Genomic DNA, 10,351 nt, shown 5'->3' on the forward strand with positions numbered 1-10,351 from the left:
TTAGTATTCCCAATAAAGTTAAACAGTAAAATTGTAAAAACTCACAATATTATTCAACTTTTTTTAAACCTCTTAAATTTGTTAATTTAATTAAAAACTCCTAAGTATTTTTTTAAAAATTGTAAAAAAACCCTAACAACCCATATTTACCAGATTCCAGCCACCACCGTCGGAAAATGGCTAGAATCTGGTATAATAGCGCACTACCGGCTGAATCTGGCCGGTAGTGCGTCGATCTAGCCTTTTTTGGCCAGATTCACGATGGATCTGGCCAGAAAAGACCAGATCTAAGGCCAAAGATCTGGTCGTTGACGGCCAGATCTTTGGCCGTAGCCAGTCGTCAATGACGACAAACACATGGTCGTCATTGACCATCAACGACGGCAAAAAATGACGGCCATATTTTTTGCCGTCGTTGACGAGCAAATACAACCAGATCCACAGTGGATCTGGCCGGAAAAGGACATATCGGCGCACGACCGACAATATCAAGCCAGTCATACGTCGATACGGCAACTCCGATCACTCTCTGACGGTGGTGGTCGGCTGTCTTTATTTATGAGTGGATTAGGGGTGTTTTGTTAATTTTGAATATTATATTTGAGGCTGTTTAGTAAATAAATAAATATAGGGGCTATTTATGTTAATTTTTAAAATTCTACATCGTAATACCCACCCAATTTAATTTTTTTCAAAAGATTATTCTAAAAACTATCCAATAATGAACCAAACGGAGCCTAAAAGTTTTTTTTTTTCTTTTTTACTCTAGTCCCCCACTTAATGATTTAAGTGTTAGTCTTTTCTTAATTTAATTTTATTCTTGAGCTAATTTGTCTCCCAAATAAATAAAATGGTAACATTGGAAAAAAAATGTTATTTTTCCATATTTATTTTTTTATCTATTATAATCATTGATATAAGGGAAATGGTGTTCAAAGGGAAAATTTGAAAAAAAAAAAAAAAAAAAAAGCTTGGATAGAATGGACATGGTTTTTACAAATAAACTATTGCGCGGGTCTTCTCAGCCTTTTTACTTCTCCCAATCCCTTCAAATTCCCTTTTCTTTCTTTCCCAAAATACCCTCGTTGCTTTCGTAAATTGCCCATCATGTCCCTCTCCCACTCCGACTCCCAATCCAATCTCCACTCTTTCGCCACCCATCAGTCTATCTCTGATTGGCTCAAGCCTCGCTTGCCCTCCGATTCCTTTGCCTCCTGGGGTGTGAAACCTGGCACTAAGAACATCCTCAACCTCTGGCTTGAATTATCCGAGGGCGAGACCTGTCTCGTCGATTCCAACCTTCTAATTCATTAGAGTTATATAGATATATAGTCCCGATTTCAGCTCTCTAATTCGTATAGAATTCTATAGATATATGGATACATATGACGTTCAAATAACTAAGTGTTTTATAATTAAATAGTTATATTGATAATTTGATATAGGTATGACATATAATTTTATATTTTCTCTATATTAACAACTTTTTCTTATAAATTTTTTCTCATAATCCTAATGTAATAGTTAATAATTGATCAGTTCATAATTAATTAGTAAGACTCATACGTGACTCATGTGAGATTTATTATAAATCGGCTAATTACGATCTGTCATATCAGAGTTGTGAAAGAAGATTATTAGTATAGTATTATGCTTTTCTCATCGGCTAAATAATCATATCATGGTATTAAATATTAATTTCAATAATCATATCATGGTTTAAAAAATTAATCTGAAAATTAAACGACCAACAGCCACTTGTAAACCGGCCTAACCATCCTTATCACATAGACCCAGCTCCCTCTGTAAATAAACTGTCACCTGCCCGCGACACTTTAACAACCTCGACAACTTAACACTTACGCAGCGAAAAATCTGGAACAGGCAAGGCATGGCGTCAGTTATTCTGAAGCGTAGCAGACCCTCTGTTTTAAGGTCAATAGGAGATGGGATTCGCATGGGAGTGTTATCAAGAGCATATGCGTCGGTTGCAGTTGGTTCTGACATAGTCTCCGCCGCACCCGATGTTTCTCTCCAGAAAGCTCGAACCTGGGACGAGGGTGTCTCTTCGAAGTTCTCCACCACCCCTCTTAAAGACATTTTCAAGGTCGTTTCTTTTTCCTTTTTTTTTTTTTATTGGAGCCTAGCTGAATTCTTTTTAATGATTTCAACCCCTTTTTTTTTTTTTTTGTACTATGTATTTCAGGGCAAGAAAGTGGTCATTTTTGGGCTCCCTGTAAGTATTTTCCTGTTCTTTAACGCTTCTATGAAATTTTTTTTTTTTTTTTGTTTGGTTGAAAATTAGGACAATTTATTGCTTGATGATCAACTTTGAAAAAATTATGTCCGTTCGGTTAAGCTAAGATAAATGAATTTTGGTAGGAGCCCCATTTTTCTAGCTATTGAAGTGTTAAATCAATTTTCATGCTTTAATAAATGGCACGACCAAATCCATTTTCCATAAGGGAGTTGTGTGTAAAAGCCCAAGCTTTGCATAACAAGAGTGCTGTTATTTAGAAATAATGATACTAAGTAGCATCTAGCAGGTGTGCATTCTTCCCAGCGTTATGATAGACTGAATTATTTGACGAGAGGGATCTAAACATTATTTGGTGAAAATAGAAAGGATGAAGTTTTTTTGTGTGATTTGAATGTCATTTCTAAGGGGTTTGGTTTCAAAACCACATAAATGAAGAGAAACCTCTCCATTTTGCCTGAAGTTTTTGGATATTTGTGATTAACATTTTATTATCCATTTGTGGTAAAAAAATTGAATTTGGTCTCGAGAAGATAGATAGTATATCCCAAAAGATACTGACATCTACTTTTGCAAATCTCTTTTGTTTCTTGATTTGATGTTTTGTTTAGATTGATAGTTTCACTGGGCGTTATTTATATTCTTCCAGGGTGCATACACTGGAGTTTGTTCCCATCAACATGTGCCTAGTTACAAGAATAATATTGATAAGTTCAAGGCTAAAGGGGTCGATTCGATAGTTTGTGTGGCTGTCAATGATCCATACGTTTTAAATGCCTGGGCGGAAAATCTTAAAGCCAAAGATGCTGTAAGTTATTTCCTTTGTTTACTATGATACTTCAAGAGAAAAAATGATCAGGGATTGTTTGTTCACAAAGAGTTTTTTTTTAAGCCTTCAGCATCTACTGGAATATTGAATGGGTTTAACCTAGTTGTCCCAATTATGCAATTAAGTGCTCCCTCCACTACATTCTTCTGGAGTTGTATGACATTTCTGTTTGAGATGTGTTTTTTGACATCATGACGTGTGCTGTTCTGTGCTTAGTTATCAGGTGATGACTCACGAACCACTTAGGCATAATACTCTTCTTTATTGCCTTGTAGCATCTTTGTTCAGAGCAATATTATTGGATATTAATGCATTGCTTGAATCAAACCCGAGTTACTACCTAGATGGATATCTGGATTTTTCTTTTCTGTTCAATTTTCAGCATAAATGAAAAGAGTGGAATAAACTATCACAAATTGCTTGTTAATTTGTTATCCTTCCTACTGTCCTAACACTTTCTTTTTCCTTTTAGTGATCTTTTTCTGTAAACCATTCTATTCTGCATGTAATCTATGGTATAATTTTGATTTAGTGCTATTTTTTCATGTAGCACTCGCATTTAGTTATTCCTTTGTTGCAGTGATCACAAATTTCTCCAATATTGCTCGAGTAACATCAATTTTTTTGCGGTTTTCCTTTTAATAGATTGAATTTTATGGTGACTTTGATGGAAGCTTTCACAAGAGCTTGGACTTGGGAAAAGATCTCTCTGCTGCTTTGCTTGGGCCTCGTTCTGAAAGGTATTGTTACAGCTATAATTTCTTGTCTGTCTGGATCGTGGAAACGTGAAAGGAAATTTCATCAGATTTTCTACATGGTTTACATAGAATTGCTATTAAATCAACTTTTGGTGCCATTCCTTTAAATAATTCAAATAGGGATCAAATTTGATAGAAAAAAGTCAAAAACAATAATAGTGCCCATGAAGATTCTTCTTAATAAAAAAAAAAAAAAAAAAGGCACCAGTAATTTTTGTCACCAGACAAGACGAACCATATCCTTTGGTTGAAAAAATGGCAGGTCCAGCATTAAGCCAAGAAAGGGTGAATCATTTTTTTGAATTGCATCGATTATCTGGTACTAAGATATTGTTGTTCTGTGTAGATGGTCAGCATATGTAGATGATGGAAAGATCAAGGCTTTTAATGTAGAGGAAGCCCCATCTGACGTGAAGGTTTCTGGTGCTGAGGTCATTTTGGGACAGATATAATGTTCTAGTTCAATATGCAGTCAAAATAGGCACTTGTATCCTATCAATATCCTTTCTTGCTTTTAGGAGAAAAGGAGATAGGCCGGTGTAACTATTGCATGTGTGCCTATTCCACTGTTATGTGTTCTCTTACTTCTGCTAATCCTTCTTCAGAAATAAGTTGTCTTTACCGGCATCCTGATTAAGTTCATGGTTAAAACAGCATGTGAATTTTGTATATCTGGTTGAAAGCATTGCACTCTGGTTAATGCTTTCTATATCTTTACCTTCTCCTTGACCACCCCTTTGTTTCTGAGATCGCTTTTACGAGCATTTCGAGTACTTTGACAGGCCTTGATGGTGAATTGGGGCCAACATGTTCTGAAAATGTTAAAATCCGCTGATAATAATAATAATTCTTGACTAGTTGCTAAAATCACCTCTAAATTTTGATCTACTGTGTATGGCGCAGAGAATGAGAATACATTGTTGATATTTTAACTTGGTCTCCTTGGATAATGGAAACTTTTCCTTTTCCTTCCATAAAACGTCCGAAAAAGTACCGACGATTTTTCAAAGACGCTCGATCATGAAGGTTTCAGGTATATTTCTTTGTATCTTATTCATGGCCATCGTGCCGTTGTACGAATGTTTATGTTTCACCAAATAGACGAGATCCAGACGGTTCTTTTTTAAAGTTTGCAGCGTACATATCAATTAATTTGTGCTATGAATGTATTTTCATGTTTCTAATATAATTGATGATTTTAAATTGAATATTCATATAATATCTCATTGTATTTCTTCAATATCACAACACATAGTTGCGTTTTGCAGATTCATATACGCACTTGCAGCAGCAAAAGCTCAGTTGTTTGTTTCTCTGAAAGATGAAACTTATAGCTGTTGCACAGTTGATAACAAGAGGAGATGTTAGCCCATGTGGAAATGTTTTTATTTTTTAACCACAGAAGCATCACCCGCAGCCTGGCAAAGAGATTCTCATCAACCCATTTCCTCAAACCCTAAACCCTGACTACAAGCCCATTAAAAAGTCTACCAACCCATTTTAGCAAATCCATGTAGGCATAATGAAGAAGATGACCGATGGTTTAGCAACAAGCAAACTGCCTTGATTATAAAAGTTCCAACTTCAGTGATGGTATTAATTGAAGTCACCGCAGGTCAATTTTTATTGACTATAAATTAATGAACGAAGCGAGCCCCACTACCAGCTCAACCTCGGTTAAATTTTCCCTGTTTCAGGCTAGAACATGTATGGACACGTATTTCCATCGCTGTGATAGTAAAAACATCTTACATATACAATTATGAGCATGCAGATCCTGCACAACGCAAGAAAATTATCTGCCATGGTTTAGCCCATGCCAAACCCTTCATCACAGTGGAAATCTCGTATTTGCCACTGGCGGCTCCCCTGGTAACACAGCTCCAGAACTGAGTATCTCGGTATCTATGGGCTAACATATATCAGATCAGAGTGCCCACAATTTGTGAAGTCTAAAAGAGCAATAACCAAGTATTAAGAAAGACAAAACACAATACATCATACAACTCACCACACTGAAGTAGGCCACATAAACACTTAATATATTATCATTAATTGACAGTATATAATATTAGCACCAGTGAACATGGCAAAAAGCAGAACGATCAGTTTCTTGATAAAAATGAAGGTGCAAACAATAAAAGCTAATGGAAGGAAGGAGAGATTCCCCCACAATTCTACAATTACCTCTACCACAACATAAACAACTGCGATAGGCTATAGTGATGATATGGTTTTCACTGGCCAACCAAATTTTCTACTTTGCATATGGTGGCAATGCAGGACGCCCACCAATGAGCATTTGGTTTCATAACTGTACGTCACTTGCATTATCCAGAATATATAAAAATAAGTAGCCAGTCCCAAACTTCACAGCGTCAAAGTCCTCTCTGCCAAAGAAAAGGAACAAATATTAGAAATAAATTATTTATCAATATATTGCTCATCTTTTGCAATCAATTAACTAGATATGTTACAAATTAGCTTCTGCTTTCCGATGCTACATTAAACATCGGGACAAATATAATTTATCAAAAAAGCATCAGAGTCACATTATGAGAAAAGTATTATAACCTGTGCATGCAACGTTTCCAATTGACCTGGGTTGGTACCAGAGATATAAGGGGGTGCATCTGAACTTATATCAGGTGAAACTTCCCCACTTTTCTTATTAATAGCACTCTCTTGCACACCCTTTCCTTTAAATACGACACTAGATGTCCCCACCGTGCAACCAGGAGTAGGAACAGAAGTTCCAGTTCGTTTTGAGGCAAGATCTAGGCGCTCAATCATTTTTGCAACACCAGCAATTCCTGCACTCATCTCACGCTGCACTTCTTTGCTCAGCTCCTTAACGGAGTTATTACGAGCAACCAACCTCTCCTTTAGACCTCTGGTACTTTTTGAGATTGATTCCTTATATCTATTACAAAAAAAGCACCTTTCAGATTGACATGTTGAAACAAGTAATTATCAGTTCAAAATGTAACCAAGTCGTAATATATCTACCTAGCTGAAGCAGCAGACCATTTAGATTTGATAGAATCTGACAATGAGAGTATCTCAGTTGGGTTTGCTCTCCTGGGACTATCAGGTTGTGGCTGCCTAAAGAGAACTCTGAAAAATAACCCAGTTAATTATATAAAACTAATACATATATTTACACCATATAAAACATTGAAAGATTTAGGTGTGAGAGTGCATGAAAGTACGGAAATATGTGGGATGGAAACAACAATTCTTCAAAGCAAAGAGCTCCAAAACATTAATATCATATATCCACTTGTGCAATTAAGAAATCAATAACTTTTCAAAACGTACAAATAGAAAAGCTCAGTAACCACAGATCACAGTATGAAAACATTTCACCTGAATAATTGAGCACAGCAGTCCAGATGGTAGTTAACAAACACATAAAATATTTGGACTTTTAGTTCTGAGCAAATACCTGGGTCTAAAAGGGTCATCTCTGGTTACAGCAGTACCAGAGAGAGATGAGGAAGGTGGAATACTGGCAGCTGATTGTATGCCAGAAGTTGGTGAATCCTCCTCAGATGACGAATGACTAGAATCTGGTGACGTTGTGTTGGACGAAAGCAATCCAGGAGCATTAGCAGCAGAACTAGAAACAAGAACTTGAGAAGGATCAAGCCCAGCAGCTCTCTGCATCTCTCTTCTGCGAAAATAACGTGCAGTAGCTAGATGCCGCATAACACGCTCTTCAATTTCGGCATAATCCATGTAAGTGGGATCCTAGAAAAAATTCATTACACATTTTTAGGACTAAAAGATTCATTCTCACCAAGTCAAATATTCAATCAAGGAAAACAGTTGAAGAAATTAAGACATGGAATTAAATTAAACTAAATAATCACCAGTCCAAAATCAAATTCCTGATGAAAAGGAGGGGGTACAGAGGAAGCTATGTTCCTTGACTTGGAGCACCTTTCACTCTCAACAGCAGCTAGAAGCTCTTGGCTACAGAATATAAATAGTGAATTAGAAAAAGGGGGAAAAAATGAAGGTCCAAATGCAAACACCAACTAACTTTACTTCATCAGGATAATAAGGAAAATAGATACACCTGCATCCCTGCACATGCACGGGACAGCTTTTAAGAGGAATGTCATATACCTGGCTGGGTCTTGCAAAACAAATAGCTGCCAACATATTGGACACTCTTTGCTTCTTTGAGACCTAAATAAAAGAAAAAAGGTTCAGTTAGAAACTTTTCACTCATCAAATTACAAACAGAAGTGGCAGAAGGTGCTGGTCCAAAATCTCTGCAAGAACTTAAGTTTAATGAAAACATTTGAATGAGCCTACCATTCCAGGATACACTGAAGGTGATATTCATGTTTGCAGCTAGTAACCTGAAAACAGAAACATATATGCTTAGTCAAGGCTAGAGGTATCATCGAATTAAAAATTCTTTCATGGCAGACGTTCCTAGACTCAATCATTTAGGAAAGAAAAAAAAAAAACCATAAGTTATCATTAATCAATCAATTTATAAGAAATAACACAGCAGTGAAACCCTAATGCTACTTCAGATTACAAAATTCCACAATATAAAAAATCTATTGATAATCAAGTTTAAGTAAGAGTAAAAGCAATGAACAACGCACTGCGTTCCATTATTTTCTACTACCCTCAAGCCTCTTGCTTAACCAGGAAGACTGTTCAACCACACAACGGGAGTTTTTTCTTAATTAGAAGATGGTGGACAAAGAAATGTCTCACCCTATTTAACAAACTAATAGCTAAAGCAACCAGCGGTGCAAATTAACCAAACGATGTAATAGAATTCACATCAATCTCCTGCAGCCTGATCAATCCACATCGCAATCAATGATCACGAACAATTAGACAACAATCAAGACCTAACTTCACCAATTAAAAAAATCGATTCCTATAATTTCAGTTCACAGAAAAAACATAACTTTATCAGCTACTGAATATCAAAGACTACAATCAATTTTCAAAAACTATAAAAGCTCAAACAAATACTTGATCTCCACTCTCCAAACACAATGCCGGTCAAACAAAAGCGTACCGTATCACATAAAACACAGTTTAAGAATAAATTTACACAAACAAACAACAACTGAAACTGTTAGAAAAGAGTAAACAAAAGATTAAAAAAAAAAAAAGATGAGTTACAGTGGCTGGATCGGCAGTGGAGAAAGGCTCGAGACAGATACTGCAAGCGTCTTCGAAAGAATCATCAACAGCAGCAGAAGAGGAAGCTGAAACGATCTGATTGTCGCATAATAGAGAAGAAGCAGCAGGGGAGGAGGAAGAAGAGGAAGAGGCCATGGAAAAATGAGAGTGACAGTGAAGGAAGAAGGAAGAGAAGAGAAGATAAAGAAAGAGAAAAACGCGTGAAGTGGAGAAGAAGGAGAGGAGTTGGAGAGAAAGGTAACGAATGAAGGAAAAGAAAGGAACCCTAGAAAAGTGTGTATAGATGGTCAAAAGAAAAGAATTATGGACAGAAGAAGAAAAGGCAGAAAACGCAGGAAAGGAAATTATATCCCCCTATTCAGACGGTTAGATTTTGAATGGAATCAATCCTCTTCTTCTTCTTTAAATTATTCTTTTTATCTTCCCGCTTAATTAATTAATTAATTGCTACGGTATAATAATTAACTATTTAATTTATATTATCCATGATTGGGTGGATAATATTGAAGAAAGATGAGGTAATAAATTTTTTTTCGTTATATACTATGATCTGAAACTCTTTCTAAATTTGACGTTTAATATAAATAATTTCACCGTATTAAATACTATATTTGCGTAGCCTTAATCAAGTTTTTACTTGAAACCAAATTAAAAATCATTTTCAAATGTCAAATCATAAAGACTCAACTTTAATAAATGCTTTTAACAAAAGTTAATTATTCCTTGTGTTTGGTTTAAGCTAATGTGAAGTGTGGAATTTTTTACCTTAAGATTAAAAGGCTAATGTTAACTTTGGCATGGAGATAAATGAAAAAGAAGCATAAATGGAAAACAAAATTTGTGCTTTTGGAATCGCTTTAACGATAATAAAAAATTAAAAAATGATCAAATATAATATTTTAAATTTGAGTTTTTTTTTATAATAAAAAAATAAAATAAGAATTTAATATAATTTTTTAAGTTCGAGTCTTTATGACCCTTAATAAGAATAATTATTAAAATTTTTATATGATTAATAGTATTAAAGTTTTAGAAAAAAAATCTAATATAGTCTCTCGAATTTAAGTTTTTACAATTTTTAATAAAAATAATTATTAAAACTCTTGTCTAATGATAATTTCAAAAAATTATAACGAAAAAAAAAAAAATCGCTTTAACTTGAAACACACTCCGATATGTTCCTTACCAAACCCGGTAAAATTAATTTAAAAGACAGTGTGAAATAAATAAATATATATATATATATAGTCACACTGCCCGTACGATCTGGCCTCCGTTATTCGGCACCGTCCAACAAAGCTTCCAAACTTTGAAGTTTGGTCA

The 10,351-nt window shown here is 35.2% G+C and overlaps 2 protein-coding genes across 3 annotated transcripts; one reads left to right on the forward strand and one right to left on the reverse strand.

Annotated features, from left to right (window-relative positions):
- The first annotated feature begins 1,745 nt into the window (after positions 1-1,745).
- LOC116135030 (peroxiredoxin-2F, mitochondrial) lies at positions 1,746-4,561 on the forward strand. 2 transcript variants are annotated; one of them, XM_031420735.1, is made up of 5 exons: positions 1,748-2,107; positions 2,207-2,236; positions 2,907-3,065; positions 3,732-3,826; positions 4,191-4,561. In XM_031420735.1, exons 1-5 carry the CDS (start codon positions 1,892-1,894, stop codon positions 4,294-4,296), a joined length of 606 nt encoding a protein of 201 aa, XP_031276595.1. In that variant the 5' UTR covers positions 1,748-1,891; the 3' UTR covers positions 4,297-4,561. The 2 variants fall into 2 exon arrangements, with proteins under 2 accessions (XP_031276596.1, XP_031276595.1); XM_031420736.1 differs by lacking the exon at positions 2,207-2,236 and having other exon boundaries at positions 1,746-2,107.
- A 1,304-nt stretch (positions 4,562-5,865) lies between these two features.
- LOC116135022 (E3 ubiquitin-protein ligase RHF1A) lies at positions 5,866-9,398 on the reverse strand. Its single transcript, XM_031420722.1, has 8 exons — positions 9,008-9,398; positions 8,171-8,217; positions 7,979-8,041; positions 7,720-7,822; positions 7,293-7,597; positions 6,854-6,961; positions 6,419-6,767; positions 5,866-6,234 (listed from the first exon to the last, which is right to left on the reverse strand). The coding sequence occupies exons 1-8, from the start codon at positions 9,161-9,163 to the stop codon at positions 6,223-6,225; spliced, it is 1,143 nt and encodes a 380-aa protein (XP_031276582.1). The 5' UTR covers positions 9,164-9,398; the 3' UTR covers positions 5,866-6,222.
- Positions 9,399-10,351: the final 953 nt, after the last annotated feature.

Source organism: Pistacia vera, unplaced genomic scaffold, assembly GCF_008641045.1.
Source record: "Pistacia vera cultivar Batoury unplaced genomic scaffold, PisVer_v2 Contig293, whole genome shotgun sequence".
Classification (NCBI taxonomy): domain Eukaryota; kingdom Viridiplantae; phylum Streptophyta; class Magnoliopsida; order Sapindales; family Anacardiaceae; genus Pistacia; species Pistacia vera.